General features: G+C 42.9%; 1 protein-coding gene across 2 annotated transcripts in view; it reads right to left on the bottom strand.

The window, feature by feature from the left end:
- Positions 1-3,729: 3,729 nt before the first annotated feature.
- JAM3 (junctional adhesion molecule 3) overlaps positions 3,730-22,039 on the bottom strand; it is a 35,671-nt gene continuing 17,361 nt past the window's right edge. The window contains exons 2-9 of one of the 2 annotated variants that reach the window (XM_066607042.1): positions 19,249-19,314; positions 18,801-18,914; positions 17,636-17,788; positions 15,961-16,163; positions 15,778-15,877; positions 14,830-14,959; positions 11,052-11,106; positions 3,730-7,621 (exon numbers count right to left, since the gene is read on the bottom strand). In XM_066607042.1, the coding sequence (XP_066463139.1) occupies positions 7,586-7,621; positions 11,052-11,106; positions 14,830-14,959; positions 15,778-15,877; positions 15,961-16,163; positions 17,636-17,788; positions 18,801-18,914; positions 19,249-19,314 (857 nt within the window). In that variant the 3' untranslated portion in view covers positions 3,730-7,585. Of the gene's footprint in view, positions 7,622-11,051; positions 11,107-14,829; positions 14,960-15,777; positions 15,878-15,960; positions 16,164-17,635; positions 17,789-18,800; positions 18,915-19,248; positions 19,370-22,039 lie in introns of those variants that run through there. The other variant, XM_066607041.1, reaches the window with a different exon arrangement.

The following is a 22,039-nucleotide window of genomic DNA, read 5'->3' as shown; positions in this document are numbered from 1 at the left end:
GGGAGAGCAGGAGTTTAAAAAAAAAAAAAAGAAAAAAAAAGGGCACGGCGCGTGCACGCGGCCGGCGTGCCAAGCACATCCGCCGGGCCGAAGAAGGAAGATCCGGCCGCGACGGAGGGAAGATCCGCAGCGTCCGGACAGGAAAGTAAATCTTTTTAGGCCTCATGTCCGCGGGAAAGGAGGGACCCGCTGCAGGATTCGGTATGAAGAACCCACGGCGGGCCTGATTTTCCCTGTGGACATGAGGCCTTAGATAGTGTTACGGACATTGTGAATATCTACTCATGACCCCCCCCCCCCCCCCTTAGGACTCGTTCATACGAGCGTATTTGCGCAGTGTATTAAACATGCAATTTTTGTGCACGAAATACGCAGTGAATAGAACCCATGGATTTCAAAGGGTTCATGCACAAAGGCGTATTTTTTCATGTGATGTTTGATCACGTGCAAAAATAAGTGGTATGTCCTATTTTGATGCGTACTATACACCGCAATAGGCCATTGCAGAAAATGGGTCGGTGCAAGCAAACAGGAAACCTGCATATTCACCGCATATTTGGGCCGCAAATACGTGGGCCCTTCTGCTTATTTTTTGCATCCACAAATACAGTGTATTTGCAGACACAGAAACCCGCAGGAGCGGGTGTAAGAAATTATCAGTTGCATAAATACATAGTGCACGTGTCGGAGCATACGACTGAGGATTTGTATACTCCATCACATATACATCGGACAGTGTTCTGTACACCTCCCTTCAGTATTCTCCTAGTAACCTCCGTTTTGTTACATTTCTAAGTATGATACATTATTCTCAGAGCAGCACATTTATAATACTATACTCTATGATCACAGCCATTTATCTAGAATGCACAAATGCAACCTTTGTTGCTCCAGTGGTTTCTAGCATGACTAGGTTTTGCCTTATGCTTTTATGAAATTGCATATGAACATATACTGCTGTATGTTCTTTTGTTCTGTGCGCTTCTGGAAGTCTTCAGTGATCTAATACAGCAATTAACTATATACAGTGGTATTTGTGGGCCAAGGTAGCAGGTATTGTTTCCCAATCTGTAAGCCAAAACCAGTAGAATGCTCAAAAGTCCGAAGCGATACAATTCTTTCCATTATACTTTTCTCTTTAAGTTCCATTCTGTTTTTTGTTTGGCTTACAAATACTAATGCAAATACTGACCAGACTAGTGCCAAAAGAGGAGATCCTGCACTAGGGTGAGATAATACAGTAGAGCCTTTAGTGCTGGAGTCTCTCTCTGCCTCACTACATTCAGCCTCTAGAGAAAGGGGAAATAATAACCAGATCCCTCAGTGAATTGATAAAATCGGTCTGGTCAGAGGGCAAGGGGAGAAGTGGCTCATAAGAGGAGAAATGCATTTTTCGTTAACCCTTTCCAATCCACTGTCTGACGTTTGAAGACATTATGATTTAAGGCTGTACAGCTCCGATGTTGGAAGACGTCCGTCGGGGTTCTCTTACTGTATATTGCCAGCCTCTATGCTGTCGGAGTCTATCCAACGTGTCACCTCATGCAGTACTGGCTTTAGCCAGCAGATAGCACCCTTGTTAAATGGCAGAAAAAGAGTAAGCCCCCTAGGAAAATTGGGATACAAAATGGATTGGAAAGGGTAACTTAATACATATTTTGATGTTTTTCATATGGTCTTCTGTTAGTGATTTAGATGTGTCCTGCCTTGCCTCTCTATTCTTTGCTCAACATATACCAACATCTCACAATATTATCATGAAAGGTCTATCCTATACACATCTGTGTGGTTGTGTTATCAATTGCAGCCTGTCCTGGGTTTTGCCAGCATGACATGATTTTGTATTGGGTTGGTTTCATGAGAAATTGAAGCGTTCAACCATATTTGAGCTAAGGTAAGGGTGGACACATCTGTATGCAAAGTTTGTAATAAGTACAGTGTGTCTTTAACCAACTTTCTAAATAGTATTCATTAAAAAGGTCTACAATTTTGATGTTGTAAAGCCTGTTGAACACGGTCCTGGATTTGTCGACTCTTTCTGGTCTTCTCCTCCCTTTTTTATTGTTAAGGGCCTTTTACATGGGGTAATTATACATATGGATGTGTGTTCTTGAGCATTACCCTGTGTACTCAGGTCACTCTTAATTCATTCAGCACACCTTTCATATTTGGACATTTAAAACTAAACACCACATTTGATGGCGCACCGCACCTTCTACAAATAGGGAATGTGCTGCCAGCAATAAGGGTGCGTTCACACGAAGCAGCGGACAATCTGTATCACATCCAGCACCCCTGGTATGGGGTGGATTTTGATATCTATCTGCAGCAGATAACCCTTTCAATCAAGAGTCTAAAAATATGCTGTGGATTTGTGTGAGGATCCGCACCAAAATCTGCCGCGTGTGACACTCTCTCATATAACCAGAGGGCAAGAATGAATGTTTGTATGAAAACCTCTCAATTAGTGAATATACCATATTTTTCGCTTTTATAAGACACACTTGATAATAAAAAACGCACCTAGGATTTAGAGGAGGAAAATCGTAAAAAAATATTTTTAACTCACCGAGACCAGGCAGTGAGGGAGGTATCACAGGAGGAAAAAAGCAATGGTACCACTTCAGAATGAAATACATACCACTAGGTCAACCTGCCATTCAGGATCCAGGAAAACTGAGTGTAAATGTAATGGTGGTCTTATTACTTGTCGCCCAGCTTTCCAGGAGCCCTGAATGCCATGTTTGACTAGTTATAGCGATGAGTGTTGAGGCAGCAAAAATGCGGTCCTAAGCTCTTACTAACGACCTGAAAGTTGTAGGTTCAATCCCCGTGTGGTGCAGGTAGCCGGCTCAAAGTTGACTCAGCCTTCCCATCCTTCCAAGATCGCTAAAATGAGTAACCAGCTTGCTGGGGGCAAGGGGAAGGGGGGGGGGGTACAAAGATGAATGGGAGTCAGTGATGACTCGGTGTTTACACCGGGGGACTTTAACCTATGTGGTATAAATGCTTGCATAACTCTGCAGTTGGCATTCAGGATCCTGGAAGAGCTGAGTGACAATGTAATGAGGTTTCCATTAGTTGTCATCCAACTTTCCAGGAGTCCTGCATGGCATGTCTCATTATGGTGAGGTATGGGGTATACATTTCAGCACAACTAGACACCAATCAGCTGTACCTAGCCGCAGCTGTCCTCCCCTGCTAAGGAGCCGACAGCTGTGTGATAAGGAGTGGAGGAGAGCTGCCTGTACCTACAGCTGATTAGTGGGGAAGCAGAAGCAGATCCCCCTAGCTCATTAATCATCAGTTCATATGGGCGGCTGCTATGGACATGTGATCCTTACCACATAGCAGGGGAGGAGACACACCCCTGCAAACAGCTGATTATTGAGTGCTGGAGGAAACCGCTGCTGCTCCCCCCACCTTCACCAATCAGCTATTAGTACGGGTGGCTCTCCTCCCCTGCTATAGATCCGATCCCACCCGGCAGCTGTTTGAGAAGGACGTGCAATCCTCACACAGCTGCTAGCCGGTCTTAATTTCGGAATGTTTGCTTTTTGGGATGCACTGACCCCCCACACCCCATCCCATCCCGCTCACCCACTTTGGGGCGGAGCATCTCAATGCGAAAAATCCAGGGTGGTGAACTGTCAGAAAAGTCTGAAAGTTGGAGTAAGTTGTAAACTGTATTAGTTGATCTGAATAAAGAAATACGATTACAACCTGAGACTTATTGCAGCTTTTTTAATTCAAGGTACCTGCTAACACATGTAAAAATCCCTTTTCTATGTCAAAGATGTCCATAACTTTTAAAGGGCTTGTAAAGTTTGCATTAAACAATTCTTTAACCCCTTTTGGCGCAGTTATTTTTGGGCACAGAGGCGACCAATTTTTTTTCACTGCGTTCCAAGAGCCCTAAATTTTACATTTTTCCTTCAATGTAGCCAGACGAGGGCTTCTTTTTTTGTGGCATTTTTCAATAGCACCAATTACAGGAAAATATTATGTATTGGGGGGGGGGGAGATATGTTTTTCCTATGCAGGTGGTAAAAAGACAGCAACTCCATACATGAGTTCATTTTCCGAATTTCATTTTTACGTCATTCGCTATGTGATATAAATGACATTGATTTCATTCTGCAGGTCCATACAATTACCACGATACCAGACTGAGAGTTTACTTTTATTGTACAAAAGTTGTATAAAATAAACGGTTTTATTAAACGGTTTTTGTTTCACTATCTTCTGAGCGCTGCAGCTTTTATTTTCTCTTTTCCTTCAACAAATAGTTGGACTGTTTTTTTTCATTGAGCTATAGTTTTTGAAGGAAGTCTATCACCTCGCTTCAGCATTCCCAACTAATCCTTCCATAAAATGTAAGATTATTAGGTAAATCTAACTACCTCCTCAGTTAGTCCAATCCCGGTAATATCAGCGTGCGGCGCCAAAAAGCAAACTGCTCTTAAACCGTCCGATGGGCCGTTCAACTGTAAATTCCTCTGGACTCTTTCCTTGAAAACACACACATCATGCTGAAGATTGCCGTATGCTTCAGAGACTGTGCATGCGCCGAATCCAGGTGTGGCACAGACGTAGTATCTCTAGAAAACTAGCATTATTTTAATAGATCGCACTTATGTTAAAAAGAAGAGAAGGGAGGGTTTAAACTTATTTTTTAATTTGCTGTAATTAAAAAAAAAATATATTTTTATTTTGCACTCTTGTTATTTAATCCCAATTGCGAGCTTGCCATCTTGTGATCACTACAGTATATAGTGCATTTAACATTTTCCTATTAAGCCCTGCCCCGGGCTACCGAACAGCATCCTGTGATGTCAGAGGCATATGGATGACAGAAGGCCCCTTCTTCTTTCCAGCCATTTAAAGGACTTAATCACACAGCATTTCATGGGCGTAAATATAATCCCTTGTTTCCAATGGGTTCATTCACTGCTGTGTATTTTTCACTTGATTTTTGGTTGCATGAAAAAAAATCATTACCCATGGAAATGGCCGCTGAAATCAATGGGCTTGCGTAAATGGGCAGGTAACAAACAGGAAACGCTGCATAGTTAATGCAATAAAAAAAATTGTATGGGATTTCTTGTAGGTTTCTATAGTAGATGGAGCTGAAGTGTTAACGGTGCTATTTTGTGGTAGAAACAACTTTTTGATCACTTTATAGTTAACGTTTTCTAAGGTGATCTAACAAAAAAAAATTGGCTAGAATTGAATTTAACTGCTTTCACTACGCAGGATAAACAAGTGTGTTGGTTTTATATTATAGTTCGTTACAGTTGGAGTAATAACAGTTATATCTACTTTGTATATATTTATTTTCTAACATAAAGCATTTCGTAGGCAGGAGAAAATAGATTTTTTTCATATTTTTGAACATTTTATTTAACTTTCCTCCATACACATACTTCTCTATGAGCCCCTAATCAACGATATGTACTGCGATACTTCTGTATTGCAGTGTATTATGCTTGTCAGTGAAAAACTGACAGGCATTCTATTATGCTCCAATTCTAGAAGCTTCTGGAAGGGCCTAATAGGAGTAGAGAGATGGCAAACATAGGGGGGGGCTTTCATTATTTCCTCAATCTGCCAGGGAAAACTCATTAGTATCCCGGTGCTAGTGTCACGGCAGCGCTGATGGAGTGACTGATTGAACCCCTTCCCTCTTTAGAACGTTCCAGGTAATGCTGTCAACAACAACTGCAGCATCAAAGGGGTTCAAATGTCAGAACCAGAGTCATCTCTGAACCTGATTATTATGCGGGAATGACAACTGTCATATATAGCTGACAACCACTGTGGATGGCTCTGGTTCGGAGCCGATTCGCCAATCCCTGTGCCATGACAAGTGGCGTTAACTACCTAGAACCAGCTCTGTAAATATACAGCTGGTGGTACTAAGGGGGTTAAAAAGATTAGGAGACATGGCTGCTTTCTTCTAATGCCTGTGTGCTGCAATACCATAAACAAGCTGTAGCCAGGTGTTGAACCGTTTTTGGAAGAAGGCAGCCATGTTTGGCTAATTCTGTACAATCCTTTAAAGAATTGTTTAACGCTGCATTGGCATTTTTAAAAGGCAAAATATTGTTTTCAGGGACTTGAAACCAGAAGGATGAAGCTGCTTTTCTATAAACAGAAGAAAGTTTCTTATTTTTACAATGTGAGCAGAGAACAATGACAATAATGCTGATGTGATGAGCAAACCTTCCAACGACCACAACAACAACTATTCGGCGTTGTCTGATCTGGGTACGAAGCGTACACACCACACTGACACCTGCTATGTTCAAATACTGCATGACTAAAAAAGTATATAAAATAGTTCTCCTAACCAATAGTGATTCCACCCTGCGGCCAACCTCGTGTAGCCAAACATGTAGCAGGAGGAGGTTTAGCCTGACACACTGCGGAGCTCTCCTAGAGGGCAGTATGCTGTGCCATACTTCACTTCAGGTCTAAACAAACAATCTTGAGTACGCGCCGAGCTTAAAGGGGTATTCCAAGTGAAAGTTCTGTGCTACATAAGGCGATAACGTGTCATTGTTCCATATAATGTTATAACTTGTTTTACAAAGCTGCAGAGATATCGCTTTACCTGTGGTCTCCCCTTGCTTAGTTCTCCATTGCATCCAATGGTTACGACCTGTAGGCTCTGCTGTCTTACTGGTCAGGCATGCTCAGTGCCTTCACATTCTGTAAGAACGACAGTTTATGCAGTCATCAGTAACTAGCCATGGAGCATTGTGGGAGATGTAGTTTTTGCCCTTCCAATTTGTAACGTGGATAGCTGAAGCTGACATGAAAGCAGCGGTGGCACAGGTCAGCAAAAAAACGTATTGGAGCCCAGTTTTACAATTTAGATGGGCACTTGGAATAATGGCAATAAGTGGAAACTTTAAGGAAACTTTGAAAAGGTCACCCAGTCTCTGGAATACCCCTTTAATCCTCAACCTGCAGTCGTCTAACTGTAAACCAATTAGAAACATATTTACATTCAAATACAAACATCTATTGTCCCTAAACCCAAAATACATCGACCACCTTTCTGTGCTGGAGAGGAGCAGCAAAAGCTCCATTTCATTTCTTGCCCAAAACAGGTGAAATTAAACACATTAAAAACGGTTTGTTCAGTGCTGAAACTTCTGTGCTTTGGATTCCAAAAGAGAAAGTTAAAAAACAAAAACAAAACAAAAACAGAGAAATCTCTGTTCATCCCAGATAAACAAAAAGAAAAAAGTTATAAAAACGTCTCCAGCGCGGTTCATTGGATTTTCTGTAATCTTCAAAAAAATAGAACGTTTAAAATATTTGGCAGTGTTGGTATTAATACTGTGACTTGGATGCCGGGCCTTTAACTGTTCAACATTCTGACTCCATGTTTTACATCTCGCCGCCACAAAGGTTCCCGCACTAAAGAAGTCGAGGATGTTACTTTTTCAGCTGAGGGTAGACAGGTTATACTTTGGCAAAGTTGAAAGGGTACATATAAGTGATGTGTGGTCTTCACCCTTTGCAGTGCAATGTTTCAGTGCCTTTCCCCAAAGACTCTTAAATATAGATATGTTCAAATAACAAATGACGACTTGTGTCTGAAATCTCCCTGTGGACGAAGAAGAGATAAAATAAGACAGATCATTAACTCTACTCACAAATACAAGTATCATATACACTCAAGTATAAGCCTAGTTTTTCAGCACATTTTTTTGTGCTGAAAAAGCCCCCCTCGGCTTATACTCGAGTCAGGGAAGGGTTAAAAAAAAAAAAACATACTCACCTCCCTGGCGGTGGTGCGGCAGGCTGCGTGAATTCCTGTGTTCCCAGCGGCGATGTGGCAAACTGCTGGAAATCTCCCCGCTGTCATTCCCCGCCGTCCCCTCTGTCATCCCCTGGCGTCAACGCTGTGATTGGATCGAGCGCCAGCCAATTACAGACAGCGCTCGATCATTCACAGCTAATCGCAAGCTGCTTTAGAATTCTCCCCGCTGTCATCTCCCTGCTCGGCTTTCAAATCCCCCGCCGTCAGCGCTGTGTAAGCGCTGTGATTGGATTGAGTGCCGGCTGTGATTGGCTGGCGTTCAATCCAATCACAGCGCTGACAGAGCCGAGCAGAGAGGACGGTGGGGATGACAGCTGGGAGAATTCAGGCAGGTTGCCGCAGACGCCGGCTGGGAGGGGAGTATGGAGCTTTTGGTTTTTTTTACTCAGTATATACCCGAGTATGGTTTGGCTTATACTCGCGTCAATACGTTTTCCCAGTTTTTTGTGGTAAAACTTATTGACTCGGCTTATACTCAGGTCGTCTAATACTTGAGTATATACGGTAATACAAATCTTCCCTCAGACTTCAGTCATTTCAACATTGCAATAGATTTACTCCTTATATATCCTGCTTTCATGAAACGGTCTTTAATGGGCACATTTATGGGTGACAATCACTTCATGAGACAGGCTCCAATTTGACTGGATGTAACGTGTAAAAGCATTCTGTCCCCAGGTTCATGCTGCCCATGTAACCCGGCATAAATCTGCTCATTACCTCTGTGTATATTTTACACTGAAACTCTGCAGGGTTTCAAAATAAACAGACTTTGAAGTATGACTGCGAACTCAGAGTTACAGAAGCGGGTTGTGCCAACCTCTCCCAGCGCCTGCATCATGCAGAGCGACAGCTCTCTCCACTTTGGTGTCTAGGGACAGAGCTGTCAGTGTGCATGCTGCGAGTAGGGAGAAGCCAGCGCGGTCCGCCTCTGACTCAGAGCTCAGCTCACAGTCAAACTTCAAAGTGTGTTTATTCTGAAGTGCTACAGTGTTCAGTAATAAAACATACACGGGGGTAATGAGTTTACTTGTCCTGGGTTCATGCCGACTATGGCTTAGGCAGTATGTACCTGGTGACAGAATCCCTTTAAAGATCATATGCTGTTAAAGGGATTCTGACACGAATAATGTTTTTATGCTTTAACAGCCATTGTTCCCTGGTCTGCCTAATGGACACAGGGAACCCACGATTTGTGGCTGTTAAAGCATAAAAACATAATACTTACCTTGTGTTCTGTTGTTGTCATCAGGGGGTCATCTCCCAGCAGGCAGTCTTCTTCCTTCGACGAGCCAAGGACTGTCCGCCCCCCTCCGGTATTGCGCGCATGCGCAGTGGAGAGGTGCCCTCTGGCAGGAGTCAGGACGGGCTACGTCTCCACTGCGTACGCACAGAATCTCGGAGTTCAGCCAGGACGGTCGGGCCGCCCACAACATGCACTGCTTGTGACATGCTTGCTGTGGGGGGCCCGTCCATTTACCTCGGAAGTGGCTGACGGACAGAGCAGAGCAGGAAGCAGTCATTTTGATCACTCCTGCTCTGCTTCTAGAAGCCACAGAAGATGATGCCGGATGGAGGGGACATGCCTGGCGATCGGTCCTGGCCAGGCAAGGTGAGTAAATTTTTTTTTCTTTTTCATGTCCGAACCCCTTTAACATGTCAAGATAGTAATTTCCAGGGAGGAAAAGCCCTTACTTGAATGGTCACAGCTGTCTGCTTAAAGTTGATGTACACTTTTTAAAGCCACTTATTTTAAGCTTAAGGGTGCCTTCACAAAAGGACATATTAGCCGCTTATTTTCCACAGTGGAAAAATTGGCAGTGAATACGCAGCAAAGTCGCAGGGAACAAATCCGCACCGTAATGGTATGGATTTGCTGCAGATTTTAATCTCTGTATTTCAAAAGTTCAAATCCACAGTCAAAACCCACAGTGTATTACAAATATACTGCGAATTCCACACAGAATTTGTCTGCTGCCTGTGGGCATGATTTTTAACTCTCATCCAGTCGGCTTGTACTGTAAATAGAGCTCCAAATCCCTTGTAAAAACACCGTTAAAAGATAACATGCTGCACCACCACTAGAGGGAGCATCTGAAGACACCACTAGAGGGAGCTAGTCTGCTGCATACCACTGGTGCACAACCTGCTGTGACCAGAAGGCGACAGTCATATAGGAGCACTCAATAAAACCTACAGGGGTATTCCCATCTGAGACATTTCTGGTATATTCAAAGTATAATGTCCAATAGGTTCAGGTCCCACTTCCAAGACTCGAATCAGTCAGAACAATGGGCCCCCTTCTCCTCCAATCAACACTCTCACATATGGATGTGGCTCTATCTATTGTAAATTATAGAGGTTGTGGTAATAGCCTAGCATTTCATAACTCCCATAAACTACAGTAGACAGAGCCACATACTAACTTATCCTTTCTGGAGTACCAGACGTCATGTGACCCCATCTCCTAAAGTCCAGTGGGATCGCTGTTATGACACAAGTAAAGCGTACTCAAAGTTTCCGCTTTCTGCTACAATAGGGGCAGATCATTCAGGAAGTCATCCACCGCAGTCTGCAGATTCAGCTACAGATCCAAGTTGAGATACCTTAGAATGAACACAGGTCCAAAGAAGGGATTGCGCTAAATTCCAACCCACATGCTCATGCTGAAATTTGCAGTGTCTTCTGATTGGGTCATGTTCCTACTAGTAGTTTTCATTGCATCTGCACTGAATTAAGAGCTGCGCCGTTCACTAACACGGTCTCGCAAGGATAGCATCAACCCCAGATTGCACTGTCAAACCCTTCATGCATGTATTGTTGCAGAAATAAGCCACTTTGAGCCCGCTTTCCTTACTTCAGTCATAGTAGCGATTCCAAAGGACTTAAAGAATTGAGGAAATGGATTTCTGCTTCACATGCTATTCTTCAACTCTGCAACTGGGTGTTCCTGTCTCTTACAGGGGTCACAACACAAAACTGAAGTCCATGTTCCGGGACTCCCAGAGGCATCGTGTAGCGAATCCACAACTTCCTATTTAAGTGTGCTACTATTATTTCAATAAAGGACACAGTCTTTTTGACTATACCCGGTATTAGGAGACAAATCAGTACACATTGTTGGACCTAGAAAATACACAGTGATAAAAAAGGTAGAAATTTGCTAAAAAAATATATGCACAGAACGGCTTTGCAGTAAGTTGTATGTAGTCACCTCATCACTTGTCCGTAGGTAGTTTACACCATCTGATTTTGAATGGTTCTTGTAACTAAGGGATGAAAAGAAAAAGGGTCAGTAATAAAACCCCCACACATACTATAAATTCAAAGCTTTTAAAATCATATACTGTATGTGCATCTATGCTGCTTCAATACAGGCCAAGACACAAAGGGCAGGCTACAACTTCAAGACAGTTAGGGCCCCTTTACACAGCTCTGTTATTGTGAAGATCATCGTTAGATCAAGTGGTTTGCACAACTGTTAGGTGTAAAATGTGTGCAGCAACAGAGGATCAGCAATAAATTGTTAGAATATCACTGATTGGGTCTTACTTGTGGGCCTTAAAAAAAAAAAATCATTATTGGTGCAAACCAGTGTTGCAACGATTTACTGAAAAGACAGCAGAAGGACCGACTAGAGGCAGGTATGTTGCAATGAACGATCTGCAAATCAGAAAGATGGAAAACTACAGCGCCATCTATTGGATGGCACTATTCCTTTAATTCAAAGTGACCTTATAAAAAAAAAAAAAAAAAAGTCTATAATGATCGGGATTTTTTAAACCAAGCCAAAAACCATGCTTGTTTTAAAAACCCCAATCATTGTAGACTTTTTTTTGTAGGAGGTCACTTTGAATTAAAGGAATGTTGCAATCCAATAGATGGCGCTGTAGAGGTATTTTTCCCATCTTTCTGATTTGCATAAATTTTCCAGGAGGAGCATTGTCTTATAAGTCTTCTTACTTAGCTTTTAGGTGTCCCCACACCCCTTCTGGTTGCTCTCCTTGGGGAGAAACTATACCATCCCTTGATCCACTCACCCCCTAGGTGTCCCTACACACTTTTTAGGTGCTCTCCTTAAAGAGACACGACATTGCTTCTGACCCAATGAACAATCTAAACTACCCAATTATTCAGTGTAAACACATGCCAAGCAAATAGTTTATGATGACTACTTCACCGCTGGTTGCATGCTCGTTCCAATTTATCTTGCTGTGTAAAAGGGCCTTTTACTTAACACTCAAACAACTAAATGCGGCAGTGATGGGTGAATCTTCCCCCCTACTGGAATAGCACAAAGCAGCAGGGATATGCAGGTGACCCAACATTTTCACATTGTGGTCTAATTCTGGAGAATATTCTGAACTTGCTCATATTAGTTTTCTTGTTCTTCAGGTCACATTCGCACATAATTTCAACGACCGTACGCACGTGTGGCCTAGTTTGCTCTCATCAGGAGTTACAGCACACTTTTATGAGCTTAGCTGTTCTTTGTGCAATTAATTACTTTTTCATAACCAGTTTTTTCCCCCTTATATCTTGCTATGCTACAACACATGATTTACATCTCCAACACAGCCATCAGGAAAACAGGGAAATGAGGACTACAGCTCTGGAGGTGACTGGTGTAAAAGACATGATATAAAACTTCATATTCGTATAAGAAAAGATTTTACAAAAGTTGCAATCCTAAAGTGACCTTCCGGTCCTGGACAGACCAAGATGGCCGGCCAGTTTCTCTGACTATCTGATGCACACAGTATATTGGAAGTCGAAGACACTAAATCCTGCTCTGATAGGTCAATGCCACGAATGTGGCGTGACCATCTTGTTTTTTTTTTCGGGATCTATACTTCAAGGACTGATGCGCCATCCCACGAGTTGTGTTTTCAAAAACTGCCTCCAGAATAAAAGTGGTGAATTGATTAAGAATGATGTTAAGAAGGACGATCTTTTAAATTTCTATTTTGTATCAGTTTTCTTTCAGAAAGTAAATATAACATTAACTGATCTTCCCTGTGCCATTGAAGAAATAAAATAATGCAGGCAATGTATAAGCAGAAAGATGACGAGGGAACGCTTAGATAACTTAAATTAATTTTTTCCAGATCCAGATGAACTACATCCTAGGATACTGAAGGAAGCAGCAGAGGCAATTGCTGAACCACTTGCTGTAATCTTTGAAAATTCCTGGAAATCAGGGGAAGTCCCAGAAGATTGAAGAGCAAATGTTGTCCCCATCTTAAAAAAAGGAATAAGGTGGACCCAGGAAACTACAGGCCTGTGAGCCTGACTTCTATACCAGGAAAGATCTTTGAACAAATTATTGAACAGCATGTATACAAAGTACTTGGATGAGAATGGAGTAATTAACCAGAGCCAGCATGGGTTTGTAACAAACAAGTCATGCCAGACAAATCTAATTTCTTTCTATGACAGAATCACTACTGGGTTGATCAGGAAAATGCAGTGGATATAGTATATCTTGACTTTAATAAAGCATTTGGCAAAGTATCTCATACTATACTTATTGAAAAAAATGACTAAATATGGGATTGACAAACCAACTGTTAGGTGGATTCACAACTGGTTGAGTGATTGTACTCAAAGAGTGGTCATAAATGGCTGCACATTTAACTGGAAGAATGTCTCAAGTGGGGTATCACAAGGCTCTGTCCTAGGCCCAGTGTTGTTCACACATTATTGTAAATGATCTAGATGAGGGAATTGAGGGGAAACTGATCAAATTTGCTGATGATACAAAGCTGGGACGGATAGCGAACACTAGAGAAGAAATGTTTCAAAAAGATCCAGAGAAGCATGAACAGTGAGCTTCAACTAACAGAATGGTACTTAACAGTGAGTAATGCAAAGTCCTACATCTGGGCAAGAAAAATGAAAAAAAAAAAAAAAAAAAAAAAACAACCACACAAAGAATGGGAGGAATTGGGCTAGGCAGCAGCACATGTGAAAAAGACTTGGGTATACTAGTAGATCAAAAACTAAACATGAGTCAACAATGTGATGCAGCAGCAAAAAAGCAAACATAATTCTGGGATATATTAAGAGAAGCATTGAGTCTGGATCACGTGAGGTAATTATCTCCCTCTACTCTTCCTCAGTCAGACCTCATCTGGAATACTGTGTCCAGTTTCGGGCACCTCAATTTAAAAAAAAAAAAAAAAAAAAGGACATCGACAAATTAGTTCAGAGAAGGGCTACCGGGATGTTGCTGGGTCTGCAAATTATGTCCTATGAGGAACGGTTAAGGAATCTGGGAATGTTTAGCTTGCAAAAAAGAAGGCTAAGAGGAGCCTTAATAGATGTCTACAAATATCTGAAGGGCTGTCACAGTGCAGAGGGATCAGCCCTATTCTCATGTTCACAATATTAGAAGCAATGGGATAAAACTAAAAGGGAGGAGACACAGATTAGATATTAGAAGAAAAACTTTCTAACAGTGAATGGAACAGGTTATCGTGGGAGGTGGTGAGTTCTCTTTCAATAGAAGTCTTTAAACATAAGCTGGACAGACATCTGTCTGGGATGATTTAGTGATCCTGCATTAAGCAGGGGCTTGGACCCTATGAGCCTGGAGATCCCTGCCAACTGTACCATTCTATGAAGTCCAAAAGAGGTACAACACACTATTAGATAGAAGTCTCTAACTACGTGGCCATTCAGTGTGCATAACACACAATGACTCTTTGGAGGGGGCTACTTGAAAAGTGTAAAAATGCATCACCCAAGATTAGAGAGTTAAATGTACTTGAACATTTACAAAAAATCTTTCACATCAGTAGACTCACTTCTGTGGTCAAGCTTTGCAGGTTAATTGGTTACAAATACTCTCCTGGACAGCAGAGTCTACACTGTTCCATGATCCTCACTTTCGGAAGCCTGGTACTAATCTCTGCATTTAGGGCATGTCTTAAAATAAAAAATTAAAATTTTTTTTTAAGTCAAGAAATAGTTAATAAGCTGCTTCAAACCTTTGACCATTGGGCCTGCTGTTTGCAAAGTAACCTTTCCGATAGGCACAGCAAATGCCGACAGTAATGAGGACAAGCACCAGTACCACGACAAGGATTCCTCCGATAATGCCTGCAATATTCAAGTCATCTGAGGAGACAGGAAACATTTAAATTACCAAGACTATTTATTATTCTAGTGAAAAGGCCTAAAAAGAAACAAAATCAAAGTCATGGAGAAAACAAAGTTATCTCACATGTACCTCTGTTGAAAAATCCCAGTTAGAGATGAGCGAGTATACTCGCCAAGGCACATTACTCGAGCAAGTAGTGCCTTAGCCGAGTATCTCCCCGCTCGTCTCTAAAAATTCGGGGGCCGGTGACAGGTGAGTTGCAGCGGGGAGAGAGAGATCTCCCCTTCGTTCCTCCCCGCTCTTTCCTGCCGCTCCCCACCCACCGCCAGCCCCCGAATCTTTAGAGACGAGCGGGGAGATACTCGGCTAAGGCACTACTCGCTCGAGTAATGTGCCTTAGCGAGTATACTCGCTCATCTCTAATCCCAGTCTAATGGGACAATCTCTCACATGAGAAAAGCTCTGTTCATGTTACTCTGTATCAAACCCAAAATATGGAGAGGACCGCTATCCAATGCGAATTACCTCTTTATTTCACCTCTTACATTGTTTCATGTCCTCAGAAACTTTCTCAAAACATTCTTAAGAACTGAAACACTCCAAAAGGTCAAATAAAGGGGTCATTCACATTAGATGTGCCGTTCTCTCCATCTTTTGGTTTTCTGGATCCCTTAGAGCTGTGGATCACGTTCTTTTGAAAGCTTGCACCCATACCTGTATAACCCCTGGGCTGCAGTATTTCTGGACTTCACAGCATGAAAGGTTGTAAGGAAATCTTACCAACTAAAGAATGTATTTATAGAAGAGACCGAGAGGAATAAGAATGAGAACCTACACACTTCTAGAAGCTGTGCTTCACACCGGGCAGAACCCGCTGCATTGCTGGCAATACAGTAATACGGTCCCATGTCCCCTTTGTTCACGGCTGCAAATGCCTGATGGGAAGAAAAGAGGAAATAAGGGTCAACGTGTGTCATGGGTCCCAGGCTCACAAGACCATGAGCAGGTAGTCACTCACCAAGGTCCCAGTACTAATATTGAGCGTGAACGAGGAATTCAGGAACTTCGGGTTGGCTTTGGAGTCTTCAGGCAGTGCGTCACTGTTACGGTACCAGCGATAAACAGAACTGGGGTACCCTTCGCTTTCTTGGCAATGCAAAACAGCAGATTTCCCCACAGGCACAGACTTGGGCACTCTGCACTGGGGAACTATAGGTTTCACTATGGAATTGAACAAAGACACTAATTCATTATAATGTTGCAGATGTAAAAGCTGCAGGACAAAACAGCCATGCATAAACTATAGCAGGACTAACAAATGTCCCGTCAGCGCTCACACACTAAGCTGGAGAGCTTCCAAGATACCAAATATGGAGTGTCTAGTACCACCCTCTCCCTGTAGTAATGCAAAATGCATCAGTAGAAAATGACATTAAATCTGGCTTTTATGACATTTTTCTTCTGATCAACATTCAGTCACGGCTCTATAGTACTGCTGGAAAGCTAGGTAAGGCAAGAGGGTAACACTATACACGCAGCTTCCCTGCCAATACCTGGTCCCTAGGTGAGAAGCTGTACTTATCTCCTGAAGACTAGTACTAATACATTACAGCTCAATGTTTTTGCATTCATTGCGGCGTCCATAAAGCACACACACGAGCTGCGCTGTCTATAAAGCAACAGGCTGCGATCTTCCTTCTTGATGTCACTTGCAGCTCTGCCCCCTCCCTTATACCAACACACAGAACAAAGTAGTAAAACTTTTCATGTAACTATCTTCAAATGAGTGTTACTTCTCGAATATGGGACCTGACCTAGAATACTGGTGGTGTATGAAAGATAAGACTTTGCACTTTAATAGGATACCACAATGTAAATTTTAGCCTTTATTCTCTTAACTGCGCCATAAGAATGATCCAAGAGTAGTCATTAAAGGGGTTTTCTAGACAAATACTATTGATGACCTATCCTCAGTATAGGTGATGAATAGTTGATCGGCTGGGGTCCACCGCTCAGGACCCCAGCCGATAAGCTGATCATGTGCCCGCTGTCAAGCCACAATATACAGGTGTCCGGAACAGAAGCAGTTAGCTCCGACCTCTGTGTAGTGGCCAACGATGGTAATTGCAGGCTCATCTCTCAATAAAATCAATGACAGCTGTGCCAGCAATTACGAGCATCAGCAACTAATAAGGAGTCGGAGCTAACAGCTTTCGCTCCGACCCCTGTGTATTGTGGCTCTGACAGCAGGCACCTGATCAACTGGGGTACTGAGCGGTGGACAACAGCCAATTAATTACTGATGACCTATCCTGGGGATAAAAATCTGTACAGTGCGGATTTTGACAATAGATGTTGCTGTGGATATGCTGTGAGGTTTTTTTGCTGTAGAAAATCCACAGCAAATCCGCCATATGTGAATGTACCCAAAGGGTAAGTCCACACGGGACAGATTAAATCTGCACTACCTCAATTTACGCATACTTTGCCAAAGCGTAAGTATGTAATGCATTGAGATGTAATCTGCTGGGAATTTTCCAACCACAAATGGGAACAAAAAAATCCACAGCATTTCGGCTACGTGTGAATGTAGCCTAACGCAGGTTTCATACAGCCAGATCATCTGACTGCCACACAAGAACCACATTTTAGGACAGAATTAGGTCTAGGCTGTCATGTATAGGGGTCTTTACCTGTCACTGTTAGGTTGACTGTGATTTCTGCAAACCTCTTTGGATCTTCAGGTGCAGCAACCTCACAGCGATACCGGCCATTGTCTGTCCGGCTGGTATTGTGAATAACCAGGGAACTTCCACCCTTGATCTCAGCCCGATTCTTCAAGTCTCCTAATAAAAAGAAAAATGTTAGCATGTTAATGCTGCAAGTGTTTATGGGAAAACCCATGTTCTTGCCGTGCTAAAGCCATTGTATTAATTATTGATAACCCATCTTCAAAATAGATCACAAATAGTTGGGTGGCGACGAGCTGTTGCTCAAGATGCCTGCTGATCAGCTGACCACCCAGCCTGCTGTCAGTGCAGACAGTGCTGTCAACATCGCAGCAGCCTGGTTTCATAATGCAGGCACAGCTTCCACTGAATTCACTGGGAGCTGTACCAACCTGGGCTGCTGCCATGTGGACAGCGCCATCGCCTTCTAGTGCTGTCCACATTGACAGTGGGCCTTTAAGAGTGCATTCGCACACAGCTGAAAAAAAATCTGCAGCAAATCCACATCATTAAAAGGGGTCATCGAGGAAGCCCCCATTGGGATACACCAGGTTTGGAGCGGAAGTGCTGCTCTGAGCCCTGTACAGTGGCATATGTCATTGATTTCAATGAGAGCTGCGCTTGCAGTTACAAGCATCGACCACTACACAGGGGTTGGAGCAGCGCTTCCACTCCGACTCTGCTGTATCCCAATAGGCGCTTCCTGGATAACCACATTACATGTGAAATTTGTTGTGGATTTCATCTCTTCAATTGAATTTAAATAAAGCTGCAGATCCGCACCAAATATTGTGGATTTACTGCAGATTCATTCAGCTGTGGAAAATCCACAGCAAATCAGCTAAGTGTGAGCGCACCCATAGGTTGGATTGCATGCCTTACATTTGATGCAGACGTTCCACAGAATTTTTGTAAATTTCACCCTTTGAATTGCAAACTGTGAAACCCTCCGCACATCTGCCACAAATCCACATCAGCACGTACGGCATGCAAATTGTGTGATGAACGTTCTTGTGAAATAAAATTACACCATGTCTGAATCCACCATTACAATCAAGGATTTCGTAAAAATGGAAAAGACCCTCAGAGACAGAAATGTGGAAAACGGATGAGCTGTACAGACACAAACCTAGAATCAGAGTTTCAAAATAGACGTAGGAGGTGTCACCATTCCTGATCTTCTTCCACTCGATGCGTGGATTATTCGTGTTTGTGTGTCTGATCACACATGACAGCTCCACCCCTGGGGAAAGATGGACATTTGGGAACAGATCATCATATGCAGCAAACCCCCAAAGCCCTTCATGAGGAGTGGCTTCTATTAGTTTTACAGTACTTCTATAGACATTCCATTAACTCCCTGGGAGGAAATCAAAGGACAGATGACTACTGAAATGACCAATGAGCAGGCCACGCTCCAGCGAGTGCACACCTAGACGAGAGGGATCTAACGCTAGGGCAGACCAGTACGGAGACATAGCTCCAGCGTGAACAGAGCTGTATGCAGACTAATCTATGGGGACAGTGCTGGGAGCTTTGTAAGGAGCTTTGCACTGGATCAGGAGTTGGATTCTTACTCTGATATTCTTGGACGACTGGATTTAAATTGACGGAATATAAGTCCACTGCCATCACTGCGCACCCTGCAGGTAAAAGCAAGAAACAGGTTAGTTGTTGGATCATAGGAAAGTATGTCATTCATTCTAAACAATGTCTGCATACCACCGCAAAATCTGAACAAGGGGCCAAGGATGTTGCCAAAGCGGCCGCTCTTGCCCTTTCCTCTCAACCTGTTGCATCTTATCAAACCCCCGGTGGTGGAAGCTTCTGCAAAATCACAGGGCTAACCATAGGACAAATGCAGGACAGAAGAAGAGGCACCGTGCCGAGTCCATACATACAGAGTCAGGCACTTTCACAGGTCCAGATTCTGACAGGTATTTTGCTTCAGTGATCTGTAAGCCAAAAGGAAATGGAAGCTCCAGAGAAAAAGGTAGAAAAGGGAAGATTTGCAACTCTTGCTTTTTGAATCCTTTCCTGGTTGTGCAGAAAACGTCCTCTGAGTTGGGGACACATTCTGAAAGGACGATATCAATCTGCTAAGCTGTGAGTGTATGGGGTCCAGAGACAAGACTCGGGTCACACAGTTTAACCCTTTCACTAGGGTTGTCAACAGGCCGGTAAACTACTGATCTTACCGGTATTTATACTAGGAGGTCGCTGCCAGTAAAAGCTATGCAGTGTATATAAAGCCGCCTGGGATCCTGTAGCAGACCCCACCTGTTGCCCGGCGAGTGCCCCCCGCGTACTTGTCCAGATTATTCATTTCTGTACTGCGGATATGCTGGACGGCACACATGCGTAGTACAGATAATGCTGCACATTGCGGAAGGGCCGCAGTTCGGACGGCTTCCATTGACTTGAGCATGCTGCGATTTATTTCACCTGCAAGTGGAAAAATCGCAATTGATCCTTAGCGTGACTCAGAGTAGTCAATGACTGAATGGGTAATCATCATCATTCAGACATGCATTTCTCACAGATGTATTAACATGCAAAAAAAAAGAAAAAAAGCAACATTTCCCATTTTCGTCTAGATTACAGACCGAAATGTCCCATTCAATTCAGTGAGATCAAATAAATACGTAGGTTACATGTGTATTCCCTTCGTATTTATGTATTAAATCAATGGGGCCTTCTTGCAGTTTGCGCATGTGAAAAACACAATAAATACATGTGCAAAAAAACACACACTATTTGCAAGGAATACACACAATTTCGGTCCATAAAAATGCTGCATATTTCACGGACCGAAGGGGAATACACCCGTGTGAATGAGTCCTCAGTGGGAGACCACTGAGATCAGTGTGTCACTATACCCTGCTGCCCGCACCCCGGGCCGGTTGGGGGACATTATGGGTTACCGTAACATAATCGGTATTACTGCGCCTTTCAAGGATGGATCTATGAAAAGGCTGCCAATACAAATTATACTTACTTTGTGACTAACAAGCCCTCACACGGCCATCACTGAAATAACTAACACCTCAGTGACGGCCCCATCAACTGAATAACTAAGTTATCCCTGTCAGAATATGGCAACAAAACAAAAAAAATAATTTAAAAAAAAGACATTTTTCAAACTTTTTTTTAGTAGCTATTGCTCTTTCTCCCCCCATTTTAACCCACTGGGGATGTATTTCCACAGGTGAGGGCAATAAACCCATATTGCACTCATAAACCAAGTTGTTCTAATACTTAAAATGAAAAAAAAAAAAACCCCACACACAAAAAACACCACATTGCACTTGTGCACAAATAGAATGGCATGCAAGTTCACAGATTTTTTTTTTCTTTACACAACCATAGGAATTTTGAGGGTTTTTTCTTATTTTTATTTTATAAAATTTAATATATTTTTATTGAATTTTTCAGTACATCGAATGGCATTAAAAAATACAACTTGCCCCACAAAAAACAAGCCCTCATATGGCTGTCAATGGGAAAAAACAGTTATGGCTCTTGGTTGGAAGGCAGAGATGACAAAAAGAGCGAAAAACTAAATCTTTGACCTTGAAAGGTTTCGATGAACAGCACAGCAATGACTTTCTGGTAGCAGCCCCCACAAGGAAAGCAGCAATATTCCTGCTAGTAATCAGCTAGTTACCCTCATGCCGCTGTAGAAAAGGCTCGTTACTCAATGTTCACGTCCAGAACGCATTCCTGTGCAGCCGAGCGCCAGGCTAATTGTGCTGTGCAGAACCGCCATCTGTTGAATAACACCCATTGACGGCAACAATAAACAGGTAGGTAACAAGTGGGACGCCGCTCCATTCAGCATTACTTTTTCTTTAGACCTCGAGGCCATTATTAGAATGATTATAAAGAACTGGGATCAATGCAAAATCCTGAAGCCCGGGTCACAACTCCACCGTCCGGCCGCAGCGCCCGGGACACTGCCCTGGAATCACCCACTCTCCCTCCCTGGTAAATAAGTTAGAGGGCAATGTCAGGATGATTTCGGCTTTTGATCTTGTATGATTTAATGGTCAAATTGTTTAAGTTATGAAGCTGACTCGTGGCACTTCACCCATGAATGGCAGGGCTCCTGCTAGGCTTCAGGAGGGCTCCTGCATGGTCGTGCTGCTAGCCAAGTGTCAGTGGGGCAGGACAGGACTTTGTAGCTGGTCCTCGTAAGGGCTGGCTTCATACTGACCCAATAACAAAGGCATGGTCAGCTGGCAAAATATTGGGTGCAGCTATTTGAAGTGGGCTCTTCTGCATCTACGCTCTTTATACGGTACGGTTTTAAGTCTTATGTTTGGTTTAAAAGGGGCTGTACCAAGATTACAAGATATCACCTATCAA

This window comes from Eleutherodactylus coqui, chromosome 6 (assembly GCF_035609145.1).
Source record: "Eleutherodactylus coqui strain aEleCoq1 chromosome 6, aEleCoq1.hap1, whole genome shotgun sequence".
NCBI classification, from domain to species: Eukaryota; Metazoa; Chordata; class Amphibia; order Anura; family Eleutherodactylidae; genus Eleutherodactylus; species Eleutherodactylus coqui.
This window is presented reverse-complemented; position numbering and strand designations above follow the sequence as displayed.